General features: G+C 34.2%; 1 protein-coding gene across 5 annotated transcripts in view; it reads left to right on the top strand.

Annotated features, from left to right (window-relative positions):
- The window catches only part of LOC144350042 (uncharacterized), a 98,595-nt gene extending 81,254 nt beyond the window's left edge, over positions 1-17,341 (top strand). For 4 of the 5 annotated variants that reach the window (XM_085508007.1, XM_085508011.1, XM_085508010.1 and 1 more), the window contains 2 exons: positions 13,115-13,267; positions 15,313-17,341. In XM_085508007.1, coding sequence (XP_085364133.1) covers positions 13,123-13,267; positions 15,313-15,437 — 270 coding nt within the window. In that variant the 5' untranslated portion in view covers positions 13,115-13,122 and the 3' untranslated portion in view covers positions 15,438-17,341. Of the gene's footprint in view, positions 1-6,625; positions 6,757-13,114; positions 13,268-15,312 lie in introns of those variants that run through there. The other variant, XM_078008420.2, reaches the window with a different exon arrangement.
- Positions 17,342-20,965: the final 3,624 nt, after the last annotated feature.

A 20,965-nucleotide genomic window follows, 5' to 3' on the forward strand; every position in this document is an offset into this window, starting at 1 on the left:
ATTCAACAAGAAAAAAAAACACATTGCCACTTCTGGCGATCGAAGGGAAACACGGAATTAGTCAGGATATCTCAACAACAAACAAGCTCACCAAACCCCATGTTTCGCAAACTTTCGCAACCTTATTTTTTCGAGGGTTGAAAAAAACAAGAAGTAATCTAAAAACGACATTAAAAATTATGAAAACTCGCTAAAACTCCGACCCGTTGCATGATTTCCGGTACACTGAAGGTCACCCTGCAGACCGACTTGTTTGCGCATGCGTAGTGAACGAAATATTTTACTGCGCAGATATGAAAATTTTTTTTCAAGTTTTCCGTTTTCAGCAAAGCGGTTGAAACGGGCGTATCGGCGGCAACTAACATGGAGTATGAATAATGTCGTGGAAACAAAAGCGAAAGCACTGTAAGATAAACTAAGACAAAGGTTTTTTTAATCCTCGTTTCGTTGTTCTTCCTGGGGTTTATAGTTCCATGATTAATAATAGCAATTCTAGTGAGGACCACAGATATAGTTCATACAAACTAGTCTAGTCCGTGCCCCCATTATACTGATGTTATTAATTAAATGCATAAGATACTTAACTTAAAGATAAATGAAAAATAATCATATACAGACTTTTAAACATTGTCATCATAACCACCCTGACAATATAGGTACTACTCGCTTCTTAAAATTTAATCCCTCCTCAGGTTCAGGGTACATTTATCTGTTAATCCCCACCATAGGTGTGAAAAAATTGTGTTGGGTTGGGCAGTGAACAAATAATCACTGATAGCATAGTTCAGAGACAATTGGTAGACAAATGTACCAAAATTAGCAATAGGTAATTTACAGGGGAGGGGTGCTATTTTAGGAAAGCTGTGTTTTTGGACAGAGTAATTAATAAGATACCGTCGGAGATTATGTAATGTTATGCCCTCTTGATGAAATTAAGTTCTGAATATTATAATAATAATATTAATATATGAATACAAATTATTAATGTTGATATGAGTACAGAATCTTATAAAATATGACTTTACCTTTATTGCGCTTTTACAAAGTACAATGTATATGGATATATATGGATATATATTTAATCAAAAACATTGTCTACTAGTATTTCTGTATACTGTATCCGGAGAAATATTCACTAGGCTTAATATCAGAGCATTTGATATTGTAGGTATATTTACTAGGTTTTAAATTCACTGGTTTTTGAAGGAAGCAATATATTATAGGGACTGGGTTTTAAATTAGATCATTTAGCTATCAGTGAAATAAGCAATAAAAACCCAAAAGATGGTGTTCGCATACTATTTTGCGAATTATGTATATTGTAAATATAAGAAATATATCAGTTTAAACTATCTGAACACCTGTATGTAAACAGGTCATGACATGATATGATATATAATCCCAGATTAATGTCAGCAGACACAAGTGATTACATGTACCACTGAAGAGTTTCAATCCAAGCCTCTGGTAATCATGAGTGTCTGCTGACGTCAAACTATGAGAAAATATCCTAGGATAATATATTTATCACGTTCATATTTCCGCAGTACTTACAACAAAGTGAAACAGCAGAGTATTAATAGTGGAACTATTGGTGAAATAACACCAAATACAAATATTATTTTGCGAACCTTATATGCTAATTTTGTTGGTGTCATGGTGTTCTACTTCATGCGAATACTGTATGGTGATATTTTTTTTTCGAGAGACTGATGTATAATAATTTCAAAAGTACACATGTGAGCTTCCCGATATGAACTATTGCTATCACAATCTGTGGATATGTGACTGTATATTACTTCGAAAACTTCTGACAACATTCGGCAGTGTATACAATGAAAAAAGTTTGGTATTATGTGACATACATGTAACACTGGTGATAGTTTTTGATCTACTCTGTATTAAGTCTCACTGTGGTGTTATGCATGTGATAAATATAATAGTTCATATTATAAACAATATTTGTACACTATATCATTGAAATAATGAGTCGTTTTGTTTTAGACAATTTGCCAATTATTTTACCTTTATATTGATAATACTTTTTTAAGTAAATGTCAGATTAAATCATTGCAAAATAGCTGTTTGAATAAACCATGTGGTGCTGTTCAAATGAGAATGAAACAGTATTTGATAACTGCATGTATATAATTATCTGTATGTCACTCATTGTAAGATACACTACGTGCCATATGGCACATATTTCAACTGATACATATTCTGAATTCAGATTGAGATATCCTGTTAAAAAAAACTGAGTTCCATGCAGGTTAAATTTAAACTGTACATACATAATGATTTCAAGAGGATTTCTTCTGATTGACATTTAATTAAAACAGAAGCCATCATTATTACAGCTACTGTTGTGGTTATTAAACTTTTCATCAACTACCCGGTAGTTTGGCTCTAGTCAATAATTAAAACAGAATATAGGGAGTGTGTACCCTTGGTGAGTGTTTATATCACCAACTCAAATTGGAAGCTAAAGCGACTAAAGCGACTCCTAAATCTTAAGCTACGTGTAGTTGATTATCATTAAAACATATCGCTAGTTTCCTGTGATTTGTGTCTTTATCTTGTCCTGTTGTTCACAATATCCTGATGGAAAATTTTGTTCGTTTAAAATTGGTGAAAAAATCTGTCATGTGATTTTTTATAAATTAATGCTTTCCTCCAAAAAAATAAATTTCATACTGGTAAAAAACCGAAATGACTTGTCTAAATCAATAATTATGTAACATATTTAAAGCAAAAGAAACATGATCATTTTTTAGTCCCTGTTCGAACGCAGTCCGAAAACGGGGACTTATGGATTGACCTCTGTGTGTGTGGTCAGACCAATATCTTAGAAATGCCTGTACGTACCACTTACAAACTTCACACATACATTATACATAGTATTATACATATACACATCAATTTGTTTCGGGTTCTTATTCAAAATGGCCAAATGGCAGCCATTTTTGTCCTAAAAAATCATCAAATATCAAGCAGTTCTGGCATTTATGGATGGATTTTGTTCAAACTTGGTACATCTTTTTATTTTTCAGATCGAATTTAAAATGGCCGACTGGTGGCCATTTTGTTTTAATGAATACTGTTCTAGTGTCATATCTCCGCCATGCTTTGACTGATTATGTTCAAATTTTATATATTCATTATACATCATGACATAGATATACAAGTGTATTGGTTTGACTATCTGATTCAAAATGGCCATATGGCGGCCATTTTTGTGCTAAAAAAACAAGCATTTGTGGCAACTATATTACTATAAACAAAACTATATAACTTGATAACTAACGAGGACTGTGCCATGCATGGCTTGTTCAACCTTATTTTATAAGTTGAATGCACACATATGATCTTAATCTTTTCACCACCAGTTCCTTCTTTTTATCACAAATTCATAAAATAGTCCCATTTGTAGTCTGCACTTCAAAAATTTGGGACAAAAATAGACAATTTTTTTGTGTAAAAACTAAAAATTGACTCAAATTTTGTCTGTTGGCTCTAAAATTAAGGTTCATTTCCAGAAAAATTAGGGCAAGAAAGTCTGGTGGTGAAAAGGTCTAGGTCTGCACATTAAAATTATCACTATGTCCCAAATACATTGACTTATTTCCGTTGCCAAATATACTTGTATTGTTTTCCTAAAAACCAAAGCGATTTGATATTTCAGATGAACTGCTACTCTTCTTTCATCTTCTGAAGATTTTTGTCATGATTCCCTGCTACAACAAATAATTTGATAAAATTGAATTCACAAAAGGCCAGAATTGTGTTGACTTTGCTGTCATGCAGTATATGAATTCACAGGCAATCTAGTAGTCATGCAGCCAGAACAAACTAATGGTCTGTTCAGTCAGGATTTACAGGCAGTTTAGCAGACAGCCAACATATACCCAGGTGGTCAAGCAGTCAGCCAGGATATACCCAGGCGGCCTAGCAGTCAGCCAGCATATACCCAGGTAGTCTACAGTCAGCTAGGATATACCCAGGCGGTCTAGCAGTCAGCCAGCAAATACCCAGGCAGCCTAGCAGTCAGCTAGGATATACCCAGGCGGTCTAGCAGTCAGCCAGCATATACCCAGGCAGTCTAGCAGTCGGCCAGCATATACCCAGGCGGCCTAGCAGTCAGCCAGCATATACCCAGGTAGTCTACAGTCAGCTAGGATATACCCAGGCGGTCTAGCAGTCAGCCAGCATATACCCAGGCAGTCTAGCAGTCGGCCAGCATATACCCAGGTAGTCTACAGTCAGCTAGGATATACCCAGGTAGTCTAGCAGTCAGCCAGCATATACCCAGGTGGTTGAGCAGTCAGCCAGCATATACCCAGGTGGTCTAGCAGTCAGCCAGCATATACCCAGGAGGTCAAGCAGTCAGTCAGGATATATCCAGGTGGTCAAGCAGTCAGCCAGGATATACAAGGTTGGTTTAGCAGTCAGCCAGCATATACCCAGGTGGTGTAGCAGTCAGCCAGCATATACCCAGGAGGTCTAGCAGTCAGCCAGCATATACCCAGGTTGTCTAGCAGTCAGCCAGCATAATATACCCAGGTAGTCTTTAGTCAGCCAGGATATACCCAGGTGGTCTAGCAGTCAGCCAGCATATACCCAGGAGGTCTAGCAGTCAGCCAGGATATACAAGGTTGATTTAGCAGTCAGCCAGCATATACCCAGGAGGTCTAGCAGTCAGCCAGCATAATATACCCAGGTAGTCTTTAGTCAGCCAGGATATACCCAGGTGGTCTAGCAGTCAGCCAGCATATACCCAGGAGGTCTAGCAGTCAGCCAGGATATACAAGGTTGATTTAGCAGTCAGCCAGCATATACCCAGGTGGTGTAACAGTCAACCAGGATTCACATGTGATCAAGCAGTCAGTTAGCGTACACATGTGGTCGAGCAGCCACCCGGTATTTACAAGTCTAACTAATATAATTGGTCCCTATGAGCTAACAATCACATAAGAAGCCAAAACATAATTTGATTGAATTTGAGTATGTAGCAAAAAATTTGTCAATCCACTCTTCCATGGTAAGTGTGCCGCAAACATAATTGGAAGGCCAATGCCACTGATGCAACTTTTAGTAAAACTTGGTTAAGGTTTGCAGGTGTTTGTGTTTGACAGGACCTGGTTGATGTCAGGATAAAACATTTATAATTTCTTGTGGTACCATAATGATACAAAGATATAGTCACACAAGCTTAAAACTGTCACATGCTCCAATAGTCTCTGTAGCAAAATGCACTTTATCTACTGGTACATGTTCAATGTACCATCTGCTCTTGAACTCGCAGACAAGCCAATGATGTTATTTAATGTTGAGAACTGTACCCTGGCAAAGAAAATAATGATCAGATCTTACATGGGCAGCTATTGTTCAGATTTAGTTCAATATATTGGTATATGGCGGGAAAATGCTTTTCATCAAGAGTTTGCATTTGATTCAACTATTCGCCATTGGAGATAATGATAAATCTTTTGACTTTGATTGTGTTCCAACAGAATCTAATATTTTCAACTTCGTAAATTCGGGTGCTACGTAATTAATATTGTAATAAAATGTGCATACTAGTAATTTGTTGTGACTATTTCTGTTTCTTATATAAATGTAAATGATGACGCAAATAATTTTGTAATTTTATTTTCCCTCAAAGATGTAATATCCCCCTCAATCTGTCACATGGTGAATTAAAATTCCTATTTGCACTCTTTTTGGATAAGCGCCCACCCCTAAAAAATCATGATTTTCTGAGTTGAGAACACTGGGTGCTAACGCGGTCGAGTATGGTACATTAACATAATAGGACCATAAATATTATATATATAGCATCCACACAAAAAACAGCAATTGAAAATTTTATTTTTAAAGAACTAATGCCAAATGATCAAACCAGGTTGTAATATACACAGATTGGATAAAAGGACATGCTATTTTTAGAATGTAACAACCAATTCAGAGTGAAATATAAAGTATGCACACTTAAGTCTTTCCATAATTGTTGTCTTCAGAGGATTTGTTACATCCTTAAAGCCTAACAAGAAATCAAACATCTTGTCACAGTGTAGTCATGGCGATGAAGAAGTCTAGCATCAGATGGCTCTGTCATGTCTTAAGAATGTCCCATATCGTACGTGGAATCTCCTAGGAAAAAGGAAACGTGGACGCGACCAAAAACAAATCGGCAAAGAGACAGGTCTTTCATAGTGCAAAGCATAGAACATAGCAAAGCTCATAAGGTTATATTGCAAAGAATCATCATGGCCTCGTGCCCTCAAGGGCGAAGAGGACGAATGAATCAATGAACTCAGTAAAGTAAAAGAACAGTTTTCAAGAAGAAGTCGAGCCTTTTTTAAAACATATCGATAATACAACCCAACAAAAAAAAGCATTTTAATTAATCCATTTTACCAGCATACTTTGTGAAAACTTTCATAAAAATATACACTGGGGTAATACCGGTAGATTAACCACGATTAATTCATGAAAAAACATCCCCAACGATACGGTTTTATAACTCACCAAGCACTGAGAAACATAATTTTTTTTAAGCTATGCCTAGTAATCTGAGTAGGCATGTAGTTTTTCTATTGTGATATTGATAAAAGACTGCTGGGATTAGACCTCTATGACACCGCCGTGCTTACGAGAATCTACGCTGCTAACTGCTACTCAACTTGAGTGATTATATCTACTGCTGATATGAGCTCATTACAGAAATATCACAAAGCACCCAAGGACAGTTTACCTGTGAGTATCGTGTTGGATACCCTTGCAGCATATTTTAATGTCGTAATTATTGTACTTATTAGTATATGGGTGAGTCTGTACATGCAAAGGAATAGACAACCATTAATCCATATACTTCCACTGATTTTACTGCAATATGAAATGTAAAATCAATTTTCTTTTTTACAACTAACTGCTCTATTCCGGAATGTAGAAATTGACAATAAATAATGACACACTCACCTGGTGAGGTGATTATTTTTTTGAGTCTGCTCATCGCATTTCTTTAATCTGTTTACAACACTCAAAGAGTGCAGAGAGTGAGAGAAACATAATGTTGTCTAACTATACTAGAATATTTGTATTTGTCAGCATTGCGAGAGAACTAATTTGATAATTTATAATTTCATTATAAATTCAAAATGGACGCCAAACAATGTCTTTTTCTCCACACACACACTTTGTAAACAACACAGAAAACATAGTAATCTGGTTTTTGGAGGCGATAGCTGCGCTGCTCATTTCTTTTGGCAGGCGACAAAACAGGAAATCAACAAAGACAGGAGAGATTCAACATTTCGCTATTACATCATTTTTAATACCACAATTCACTAAAATAGTATGTCGTTTTTCCAACACGTTTTACAGTATATTATAGTGTACAACATGTATAAAGATGCAAATGTTCTGAGTAACCTAGTTGTATTGATATTATCAGCTGTCACTTCAAGGCTAACCTTGCCTTGCTAAGAATCCAAACAACCAGAGTTGATTTAAACCTTAAATCACCTAAGTTCATTAAGCAGTGAAAAAGGCATCCTGGCCATGGCCGATACTCCCCTCACAATGGTTGATGAAAATGCTTCGCTGCTGCTGATTCGTCCCTATCAGGCAAAATTCCAAAATTGTTTTGGGTTCTGTCCAGGCAAGCAATGCATGTGTGCATACATACATGTATGTGCATCCATTTTCATTTTTTTGACATGGCTGAACCCATTTTGTTCAAGGTTGGTACAAATCAAAGACAAGTCATAAAGAAATAGATATGCACGTAATTTTTTTGTTTATTTGATTGATTTTTGTTCCAAAAATCAACATGTCATCAACAATTTCGTTCAGGCATGCCAGGACCAATTTCAATAAAACTTGGCACTGACACCACTTGTGGTGGTTTACTGATGCATTTGTTTTGTGATTTGATTAAAAATGGTCGACTGGTGGCCATATTGGTGTTACTTTCTTGTGTCAGTTATTTCTCAGACGTTCTTCAACCAATTTTGTTGAAAATAGGTACAAAGACAAATAATGTTATGAATTAACCACACAAATGATGCTTTGTTTTGTCACCAAAAACTAAACAGGGACTATGTCATCATTAACAATGACTTGTTAACTCTGTCCTTGGTGAGGAATAGACTGAGATTAAATCCCAGAATAGTGGAGACTGCATGCTTGTGCAATTTTCATCAAAAAAAACCACATTAGATGAGGCAAAGTGAAAATGACAAAAACAGTCGCAATGTTTGATAAAAGGCATCATGGCATTGTGACTGTGTCTATACATGTAACTTAGTATCAAATATCCCATCAAGATATCTGATCCAACTGCACTGAAATATGATATCCAGGTATTCAATCGATTTGAAGTGGTTCGTGTATCAATTTGTGATTATCATAAAGCCATTTAATACTCCCTTATCCTTATAGCTTAAATATATGTACAAATTGTAAAGTAATTGTAATTGTTTAAGTTGCATAAAATTCTTTTTGCCTAACTTTCTATAATTTGTTGGGTAATTTTGGACCAAATGTAGATAATTGGCTACGGAAGTTGATCAAATTTTTGACAAAATTTTAAAATAATTACGTGGGTTTTATTTTGTGAGAAATTACAGAGGTTTACTTTGGTGGTTAAACATATCACTTTCAACAATAGATTTTTCAAATTTTCTGTACATTCAGTGTAGATGGTTGACCTTAATGGACAGAATCTGATATTTCGTAGGTCGTCACAGAAATTTGGGAATAATTTTTAAGACATTTTGATTTGAAACAATCAGACTACAAACAAAGGCTACATGTAAAGTAAGTGTGAGCTAAAAATTCAAACAAAATTTATTTATGAAAATGTCGCCTATTTTTCAGAATTCTTTGAATCCCATAAACTGCTTTGATTTTGCCAGAGACAATTTTTGTGAATTTCATGGTCAGAGAAAATCATGAAAATTTACAATATTGACTTTTGTGTAATTTTGTGTTGACGAATGCCATACAATCCAGAAAATAAGAATATTAAACTATTTATAGTACTTGTTTAAATTTAACCATGCAATATGGCAGTCAAGACAATCTAAGCTAATTAATAGTAATTGGGACAATGAAGAGTTGCATAAAAAACTGCAAGATGAATAAATACAAGATTCAGTACCGCACTAATGTAATCCCTGTTCTGTAGAAATGCGTTCTTTTATGTTCCATGACAGTGAGGTACATTATAAAACAGACTAGACTAGTGAAGATAGACTAGTGCGTTCTTTTACTGTGATTGCTGGAAGTCTATAAAAATGACATGATGTAAAATGTAATGGGCTTAGACTATATATCTGTGAGAGGATTAAAAGTGAATACATAAAAACTCCTGAGTGACCCTGGGATTTATTAATGGGCCTTCGGCAAGAATCAAGTGAAACTTATAAATATTAAGTTCAATAATTTAAGATTGTTGATGTTTGATATCTTTCATAGCTTTTAGACGACAATACTGACATCAGAGTCGCAACAGTTGGCTACATTGCGTGAACACAATTTAACATTAAAGAATGTTTGTTTGGGGCCATCAATATATAGTATGATTTCCTGGGCCACATGGTTATTGAATTTTGAGTAAATCAAGACTGCTTTTACACATTGTACATGTAGCAAAAAACCAAACTACCATTCAAGTGTTACCGGGGTTAGGAGAATTAAAAATGGCGAAGGACGTATATACAACTTCAAAACAAAAACATTGGCAATAATTAACACTTTCAGCAATATTCAGATTTACAGTATATTAAAATATTTATTAAATAGCTTTTCAAGAAATATATCTGGATAAAAGTGTTGAATCAAAGTTTTTGAAAAATGTTCTAAGAATAATGAATCAAACTGTTGGAAACGTAGCTTATAACTATCACCCACCCTCTTTTTATTGATAATTACCTATGCTATAATGGTTGAACCCAAACATTAGCAATAGTCATATATATATGCCGCTAGGAATTAATGAATCTTTAATTTAATCATTAATTCATAATAAGGATATGCAGCACCCCCCCCTACAGTGTAATAGCGCCCTCAACGACCACAAAACTGTAAACTATGAAATCCTATAGTTTCCTTCATTTGAATATTTGTCCATTTGTTCTTTTCTATTTTATCTGGAATCTCTTCATGCCGGCATTTCACTGACATTCATTCTGAATATTTTATAATAAGATACATAGATGTAGGTATTTTAACACCATCCTTTTTTTTGTCTCTAATTTTAGTAATCCAGCATAAAATACATGCACTTGTAAAAGAGCAAATATGGTATATAATTAGTATGCGTAGTATAAGATAAATGTATTGTGTTGCAATATATTTAACATAAATACATGCATATATCACCGGGTATATGCATAAATATATTGGCTCTTTATAAGTGACGTATGGCATTGCAACCATCCACCCAGAGACACAGTATGGCAGACGAGCAGAACCCCGCTGAAATTATCAATGTCTAGGAATTAAAAAACATGCACTTGTAATAGAGCAAATATGGTATATAATTAGTATGCGTAGTATAAGATAAATGTATTGTGTTGCAATATATTTAACATAAATACATGCATATATCACCGGGTATATGCATAAATATATTGCCTCTTTATAAGTGACGTATGGCATTGCAACCATCCACCCAGAGACACAGTATGGCAGACGAGCAGAACCCCGCTGAAATTATCAATGTCTAGAAATTAAAAAACATGCACTTGTAATAGAGCAAATATGGTATATAATTAGTATGCGTAGTACAAGATAAATGTATTGTGTTGCAATATATTTAACATAAATACATGCATATATCACCGGGTATATGCATAAATATATTGGCTCTTTATAAGTGACGTATGGCATTGCAACCATCCACCCAGAGACACAGTATGGCAGACGAGCAGAACCCCGCTGAAATTATCAATGTCTAGGAATTAAAAAACATGCACTTGTAATAGAGCAAATATGGTATATAATTAGTATGCGTAGTATAAGATAAATGTATTGTGTTGCAATATATTTAACATAAATACATGCATATATCACCGGGTATATGCATAAATATATTGGCTCTTTATAAGTGACGTATGGCATTGCAACCATCCACCCAGAGACACAGTATGGCAGACGAGCAGAACCCCGCTGAAATTATCAATGTCTAGGAATTAAAAAACATGCACTTGTAATAGAGCAAATATGGTATATAATTAGTATGCGTAGTATAAGATAAATGTATTGTGTTGCAATATATTTAACATAAATACATGCATATATCACCGGGTATATGCATAAATACATTGCCTCTTTATAAGTGACGTATGGCATTGCAACCATCCACCCAGAGACACAGTATGGCAGACGAGCAGAACCCCGCTGAAATTATCAATGTCTAGAAATTAAAAAACATGCACTTGTAATAGAGCAAATATGGTATATAATTAGTATGCGTAGTATAAGATAAATGTATTGTGTTGCAATATATTTAACATAAATACATGCATATATCACCGGGTATATGCATAAATATATTGCCTCTTATTTATAAGTGACGTATGGCATTGCAACCATCCACCCAGAGACACAATATGGCAGACTAGCAGAACCCCGCTGAAATTATCAATGTCTAGGAATTTTAAGGTTACGTACAGTCGTTTTTATCTACGTTAAAAGGCTAGTATCGAATTGTACCAGTGGTTTTATTATGATGGCATGTTTAGTTAGAAGCACCTGTGCCTGCTGGATTTGAGATACATGTATTAGAATAATTTGTACTAGTCTGTAGAGAAATTAATTTACACTCTGTATTGTGTTGGCAGGCAAATATCAGGCTGCCTCAAACAAATTAATTATTCAAGAACAGTGAATGGGGATTTGGTAACTCTTTGAATGCGAAAGCAAAATATTATTTATTTAATTTTAATCAAGATAGAAAGACAAAAAGAAACACCAATGATTTCGCAGTACGTATACAGACATGAAAATTGCACAAAGCCATACTTATGATACATATCCATGACGAAATTATGTCCATCTGGTCCGGAAGTAATTATATAAAAATTTTGAAAAATATATGAGAACAGTATGTAGACTGGGTGTAATCCTGGGACAAGTTTGTTACAAATATAAAGGGAAAATAGAAGTACACCTCCAATAGAAGAGAATTTGCCTTAAACGTGTACTGAATTAAAATATGATATGGTTTAACCACAGATCATAGGTGTCACTTACAATGTAGGTATTAAATAGAGAAAATGTGGTGTTCAGTTTTTTGAAGATGATGATCAATTTAGTGGTGTAAAACCTAAAAAGTTTCCAATGTGTTGTACCGGGGACATGTATAATGTACAATGTGGTCTTTAGTTTTTTTGCACATTGGGCCATTCCAGTTTATATCTGCACCCCCCTGTTGATGGGCTTGTGTGTTTACTTCATACATGTACAAGGTATAATTCATACAAAGTTGTATTTCCAAATCACCATTCACCATACAGTAATGGAAATCCTAAACTAAAGGTCCTACTTATGGTGCTGATGAGTTCAATTGTGCCACCATACAGAGTAGGATTTCCAAATATAACTCTCATCATATGCTAATTTACCAAGTTCACAATTTTATATTTGATAATGGAAATCCAAACTAGTCTTGATTCACGGTGTTGATGAGCTTATTTGTGCCACCATCCTTATCTAATTTCAGTAATAACTATTTCATACTGGCCCAATTTTTTTACCATATACAGTCAGAATTCCAAGTTTTTTTAGTCATACTGTTGGAAATCCAACCTCATCAACCGGTATATGGCGAGATAAACTAGACCATATTTTATTTAGTAGCCATAACTGCCTGGATTTCCAGGAATTTTTTTTCCCATACTCGTCTGGATTTCCAGATTCTGTTTCTCCATATACAGTTGGAATTCCGCGGTATTTCCCCCCATCATACAGTGCTGGAAATCCGACCACATCAACAGGGGGAGGGGGCAGATATAAACTGGAATGGCCCATTGTGCGATTAAGCCATCTTTTGATTGTAGTAAACCATTGAAATATTACCAATACTTCACTTTATATTCTCTTGTAGTTCTATTAATGGCAGAGGTTGCTAAAACTTTGGCCGAATTTGAATCTTCCGCTCGGGCTGGACGACGTAATGCATTGCCGGATATTCTGGATGTGCCGGAAACGGAAAGAAACGCCAATGAATTGGCAGTACATATACAGACATTAAAATTAGGTATGTACATGGTTTAAATACTTGTGCACAAAAGCATACATACGATATTCAAAACTCGGTAATATTCGTATTTGGAATGCCATATTAGCTTATTATCTGTGAGCAAAATAAGAAATATTTTGAATAATTAAGTAATAGATGCAATTTGTGTTTCATGTGTGATTTTGTTGATGCAATTTTATTCTAATAGAGCAAATACAGTATCTTTCATTTAGTAATTTTATAAAGCCTGGACTATGAGGACTCTTCTGGGACTTAAAGTTAGATCCAAGATAAAATTTCAAAGCCGCAAGGCAAGACATATTATCGCAGGAAGGACTTTATATCCAGGAGAAAGAATATGAAGACATTATCTCTCTTAAATCGTCTGTAGATACTATTTTGGGGGAAATTCTCATACTTTTGAAGGCATTTAGTTAGTTCTGTCAACATTTCTGCTCAAAATTTGTAATGAGAAAAGGGGACCATGCCCTTATTTTCAAATGAAATGTGCTATGAATGCAAGAATGTTTATGTAATGCGTATACGTAGCACATGTATGCATGAGCATTGATCTTTTGGAATTTGTAGTCACTATTTTTATATGATTTGCATGCTCAAGGTCTGCATAAGGATCAATTTATCAATATTCATGATCTAATTTGAAAATTATATAGCTCAAAAACCTGGTCAGTGTTTCATCTTTGATGTCATCTGATTTGTTTAGCTCCGCTGTCGACTTTGTCGAGCGGAGCTTATCATATGAGTGATTGTCCGGCGTCGTCCGTATCAATGTTTTACTTTTTCGACTTCTTCTTGAAAACTACAAGCCTGAATGCTTTGATACTTGGTGTATATGTACCTTGGGTAAACCTCTCTCAGATTAGTTCATTTCATGATCATATCTTCAATTCTCTAATTATGCTGAATATTTTTGGTAAAAAGTGATATTTTCGACTTCTCGTTAAAAACCGCAAGTCCAATTGCTTTGATATTACATATATAGGTACTACATGTGGAACTCTCTCAGATTTGTTCATTTTGTAATGATATCTTTAATTCTGTAATTTGGGTGAATATTTTTGTCATTTTTGGTAAAAAGTGATATTTTTGACTTCTTGTTAAAAACCGCAAGTCCAATTGCTTTGATATTACATATATAGGTACTACATGTGGACCTCTCTCAGATTTGTTCATTTTGTGATGATATCGTTAATTCTCTAATTTTGGTGAATATTTTTGTAATTTTTGGTAAAAAGTTATATTTTTGACTTCTTGTTAAAAACCGCAAGTCCAATTGCTTTGATATTACATATATAGGTACTACATGTGGACCTCTTTCAGATTAGTTCATTTTGTAATGATTTTTTTAATTCTCTAATTTTGGTGAATATTTTTGTCATTTTTGGTAAAAAATGATATTTTCGACTTCTTGTTAAAAACGACAAGTCCAATTGCTTTGATATTATTACATATATAGGTACTACATGTGGACCTCTCTCAGATTTGTTTATTTTGTAATGATATCTTTAATTATCTAATTTTGGTGAATATTTTTGTCATTTTTGGTAAAAAGTGATATTTTCTTCTTGTTAAAAACCACAATCATTTATGGTGAAAAATGATATTTTTGAATTCTTGTTGAAAACAGCAAGTCCCATTGCATTGATACTATACGTATTGTTCATTTTCTAATGATATCTTCTGTTCTTTAATTGAAATGTGCATTGCTAACAGCGGAGCTATCTCAGCCGAGAGGCTGCTTGTTTAAAAAGTCTGAGAGACAATTTATGAGAACTCACAGATTTAACTCAAGAATACGAGTCAAACTCTGAAACAGGACATTTAATCTAAATAAAGTCTTGCAATGAAGCTTTCTGATTGGTCAAGAAACACATGGTGGGTGTTTAATATAATATCACCCTTTTAAAGGATGGAAAATATTATTTGTTCTTTGAAACAGTAATTTAGACTGTATTTCCTCCAATTAAAAGCATATGCACATTTCGTCCTAGGTACTAGTACTAGGTTTGATATTTCTGCAAATATTAATTTTTATTTTGTAGATGAAATAGACGAAACCAGGAAGTCGGATTCAGCTTGTGCAAGCCCAACTGAAAGTGACACAAATAAGACAGAAAATCAAAAGAATTCAGAACAAAATGACAATTCTTCTACACCAGGCTCATAGCACAGACAGAAAATAACTTTCTCATGGAATTCGTTTTTCACAATTGACAATCTAAGCAAGATGTGAAATTTTAAAATAATTAATTTGCAGCCATCGATGTGAAAGGATATAGCTGCCACTTTGGATTACATGTCATGTTGTTGGAATATCCAGGAGTACCAGTGATGTTTTTGATGTCATGGAATCCAGCCACCATGCGAGTCCCCAAGTGCAATGCAGTGAGCTGGTCATGAGGGACTTTCACAGATTATCATCATGCAGATATCACCGTTGAGTTTTGATGTCGTGTGTGCAGGTGACAAGGAAGGACGACAATCATAATTTAAGTTCTTCTGAATGTATACAAAGATAGAATGGAACCGTTTGATGTGTATTGACAGCAGCCTTATCTTTTTAGAAAACACTGTGGATTGCAAAGCAAAGTGTCCGGTAGACCGAGGGGTTTATCATCTTGCTGGTACTTCGGGCGTGCCGGGATATATCAGCTGCCATTTTTGTAACGCCATAATTAAAATCGCAATATGTGAGGAGCTATTATCGCCAATAAATTGAGTCTTTCGGTCCGCAAGATATTCATCGTAGTCGTTACAATAGGAATGTGCAACACAAGATGGCTGTGTAGCAAAGTGCATACACACCAAGTACTGTTGGATATTCTTTAAATGTCATTAGTACATAGTAGTCTAAAAGAATGAATTCAGCACCATATGCTGACCAAAACATGTGCATATACTTTTTATTTCAAATCAAGATTTTGTTTGTAATCACCTTGTGAACATGTCACCCAACATGTGTACATGTAGTTCTTAGATAATTATGGAAATCGTTTGCATATTGCCAACCAGGAAGTTCACTATTAATGTATTTCTAGCCTTCGAACACCAGAACTTTTCATGTCGTAATTTTGGTGCAATGTTTTGCACATTTTTATGTATTTTTCTAAAAATAATTTTGTTAAATTTGGACCAATTAGATACAACTTTCTCATTGGCTACAGCCTTCGATCAACATTTTTGAAAAGAAGAAACGATGCTTGTTTATTTCATGAAAGGTGATAAAAAGGCATACTTTGAGGTATCTTCGTAATAACATTATTATACATCTTTTCCTACCAAGGATATATCACAGGAAGGCCGAAAAATATAGAACAGAATCAGCGAACTTCTTTGTATTGAGTCAGTGGCAGCCATGTTTGTTTTTATTATTAGAGAATGCTTACGTGCATAATCATTCCATATTTGGAATTCGCATTTCCTAATATGGTAGGATGAAAATGCCCCGTAAAATACCGCAAAATTATGGAACGCTGTAACTTATGGCATTACGGTGACAGATGTATAATAATAAATGTCAATATAAATTTTTCACAACAGCAGTAACAAAGCTTAATGAAAAGTAACGCCAGGAATTAGGATTCCAAATAACAATAAAATATGTCATCACCAATGAAATTAATATTAAAAAATACAGCTCATGAGCCGCTTTAGAATGATTCGCAATTTCACAGGTAATAAGATGTACATGTATTATTTATAAAAATAATGTTTCCATGGAAATGAGTAGAATTGTCATGAAACATCAGATTGTTTTTCCTGAAGGCAAAAGTTTTAAATTTGTGACGTTTTCTCAATTAAAGCATAAATGTCAACATATTTAATAGTAATTAAGGTTATTTAAATAAACCCTTTAAAGTTTTTCCACAAAAATTATGGTGCCACCTTTTGCACAGTTTTTATGTATGTTTCTATAATTTCATTGTTAATTTTGGAGTCATATTTTTTTCATTTTCTACAGGGTTGGATAAACGTTTCTGAAAAAAGTATGCATTTTTGTTTTGTTTTTTGTGAAAGGTGATTTGAACATTCAAAGAATTAAAAGTCGTGCAATATCGACGTACTCTTAGACTCATCTGAATCATGTCTTCAATGTATTTGAGGGACCGATTACTATTAATTAAAGGGTGGTGGTTGTCATGCAACGTGTAAACATACAATGTATTTTACATGTGTTGTGTCGCTATGAGTCCCATATCGAACAGGATAATGCATGTTGACCTCTAAAGGACAGTGGCGACATCATAGCACATTTACCAATACACAAACTTTGAACATCTGCTGAGTGATAGCCACCACGGTTTAAGATTGCCAATTACCAAATTTGTATTCGTCGTGATAACTCAAATTTAAATAAAGGGGCGACGGTCATATAAACAAACAATAAATTTTACATGTTCTGTATCGCTATGAGTTCCATATCGAACAGGATATGACGTGATAACACATTTACCGATGCACAAACTTTGAACACCTGCTGAGTGATGACCATCACTGTTTAAAATTGCAAATTTGCATATGACGTGGTAATACTTCTTTAAATACAAATTTTAAAATGAAAAATCTACAGAACTCAGCAATTTTTAAAAATGGATTTGAAATTAAGAGGGCTGCCATTTTGTTTGTCTCACATTAGGCCAGACTTTTATTATCCCTTGTTTTGCGAACCCGCCGAATGAACAGGAACCGAAAATGAAATAAAAATAAAACTTTATTTCAGCGCAATTTCTTGCGCCCACCGACTTGTAAGTGCAAAAAATTGCTAAAAAAAAACAAGTTGCATTTTCATGGGAGTATCATGATCAAAGTACCGAAGTCTTGCGCAGATGAGAAACAAGGTTATACATGGAATAAAATTTTATTTCATTTCTTCTCTCCGATCAATGATCTCACTTACAATTCTTTGAGAATCACACAAATCTAATGGGGAAAAAAAGAATTTATTTTTTTCCCCGCCCTACTCAAAAAATTTGTCTTATAAAAACTTGAGAAACAAGGAATAAAAAAAGGCTGGCCTTAAAAGAGCGGTGTTTATGGCTGCCTGCAATCTTGTTTTGTGGAAATAAAGAATACATTTAATCCACATGCACACAGTCATGATGACCTTTTAAAATATCTTCACCAATCTTTTGAACATTTTCTGTTCAATTTCGAGATGGAATTCATTAAACTAATGATGACACTTTGTTAAAATGATTTTTTACAACCACAAAATGTTAAAACTGCATTCACTAAGTATTTATCGATTAAACAATCAATTTGTAGCGTCGTTAACTAATATGATTCAAAAACATTTTGTGCAAACTTGTTTTACGATTTTCTACATATTTACGGAGAATAAAATACACCCAAAATCAGCGTAAATGTTATTGACCATCTGTTCTATTATCCTGCAGCTTTATAAAATACAATGGAATAAGTATTATTCTATACTAAATCCGGTACATCACTCAGTCTCCAACAAAAGGTGGATTATACAAGAGTAAAATAACACACAGTGAAGACCACTTTTCAAGTCACATGGGAAAACAGAATTATTTAATTGCTTTTAGTATTTGGTTCAGATTCATGCTTGCAAATACAATGAAATGAATGGATAGAATCCTTACTGAATTGCAATATGAGACCTGACTGACACACACACCTCCAAAAAATCTCTATGCAACAGAGTCTTTTAATGGAACAAAATGTAATTCTGATTGAATTCAACAGAATCCCTACCGGGTCTCAATCTGAATCCAATGGAATCCTCATCGAGTCCCAATCAGAATCCAATAGAATTCTCACTGGTCCCCAATCTGAATCCAATAGAATTCTCACTGGGTCCCAATCTGAATCCAAAAAAATCCACACCGGGTCCCGATGTTAATCCAATAGAATTAGCTCTTAGATATGAAGGCTGAGTCTTTGCAAGGTACCAATCTCATACAATATAAACTATATATCTTGACATGTGCCACACATAAAAGACAAAACAATAAAAATAAACTTGTGTTTTTTGTAAAAATGACAAATTAAGGCTTGTGTAAATACCAGTATATTAAAGGATGGTGGTAGTCGCTGTGCATGTGCGACATTTGTGTTGATATACATTGATTTACCCACAATCCAATGCGCTCTTCTAATGGAAATCGCTAGTATGAGGTTTTACCTATGCGGGACTTGCACTAATTACCACCGATGACTCCTTCGATACTTTCCAACCACCTAAAAATACCTAAGTTTCGTAACGTCTCAGTTTGTACTCGTTGATCTGCGCAACAGTCAAAGTCTCCATCTTTGTTAATATGAGACCCATATATCTCACGCATGCGTGGCGCGACGACTACCACCCTTTAATGACTGTAAAATCTGTATTAGAAGCTGCACTCATTTTTTTGAACAATTTACAACCACCATTACTCATCTGCTCTAAGAGAAGCTGCATCCCCTCTGTTGCATTGCACATACTTGGACAGAATGTAACCCATGTACATCATCTTATCTTATTTTTTAATAGTAATCTCAACTCATTTTTTTGTTTACTTTTTATAAATTTTGGTAAAATCTTCAACCATATTGGTGATGCAATATTACATTTTTCAAAAATTAATGGTTTTGTGTTGAATTTAATGACTAGTATAATGGAACAAATTGGAAAATGTGAATAGCGCACTGTGAATTCTAGAATGCACGGTTATCATTTTAAAAGGTCGACCATTTGTGAAATTACATTTTCAGTGACCAGAGTCGCGTTTTGTTTTGGAAAATTCATAAATGTTCAGAAATGTGAAATTTTTAATGTTTATGTAAGTGAACTATTTACAATATCATTTGTTTTATATTACTTTTAAATATTAAATATCATTTTTTACCAAAAATTAAAAAAATATTAACTAAAATTATCATCACAAAATGAACAAATCAAAGAGCAAATTATCCTTCCTGTAAAGTATTAAAAAGGCATATGGCAATTGATTTTTCAAAAGTGGAAAATGTGACGTTGAAGACAACAATCAGTAATACAATATACTTGCCATGTCAAATGTGAAACTAAAATGCAGATTTTATGAGCAATAAAACAAATTTTTTTTTGCCCTGGTTTTTTATTTTTTTCTTCTAAAAACTTAACTTCAGGTGATATTATAAATAGTCCCAATACATCAACTACATGGACTGCAATACCAGTAGAATGATGAATTGATTGTCACTCCAACAACGAATGAACATTAGTCAAACTAATAAATATGTAACCGAATTTAGATCATATAATCCATCTTTTTTTTCTTATTCTATCGTTAATTTATGTTCAGTTTGAATTTATATACTGTAAATACATTATTCGCTGGCTTTTAATTTTTCTGATATGTGACATAATCGCTAAATAGCGAAAATAAGTTCCAGTAAAAATAAATTGTTTTACAGTATAGAAAAAGTGACAACAAAATATTGCAGGAAGACACATAATAAATTATTGGTTCATCTTTTCACAACCAATTCCCTCTTTTCATCACCAATTCCCTCTTTTCATCACAAATTCCCTCTTTTCATCACCAATTCCCTCTTTTCATCACCAATTCCCTCTTTTCATCACAAATTCCCTCTTTTCACAACCAATTCCCGCTTTTCATCACAAATTCCCTCTTTTCACCACCAATTCCCTCTTTTCATCACCAATTCCCTCTTTTCATCACAAATTCCCTCTTTTCATCACAA

The sequence above is a fragment of the Saccoglossus kowalevskii genome, chromosome 14 (genome assembly GCF_978046115.1).
Source record: "Saccoglossus kowalevskii chromosome 14, keSacKowa6.1, whole genome shotgun sequence".
Taxonomy (NCBI): domain Eukaryota; kingdom Metazoa; phylum Hemichordata; class Enteropneusta; family Harrimaniidae; genus Saccoglossus; species Saccoglossus kowalevskii.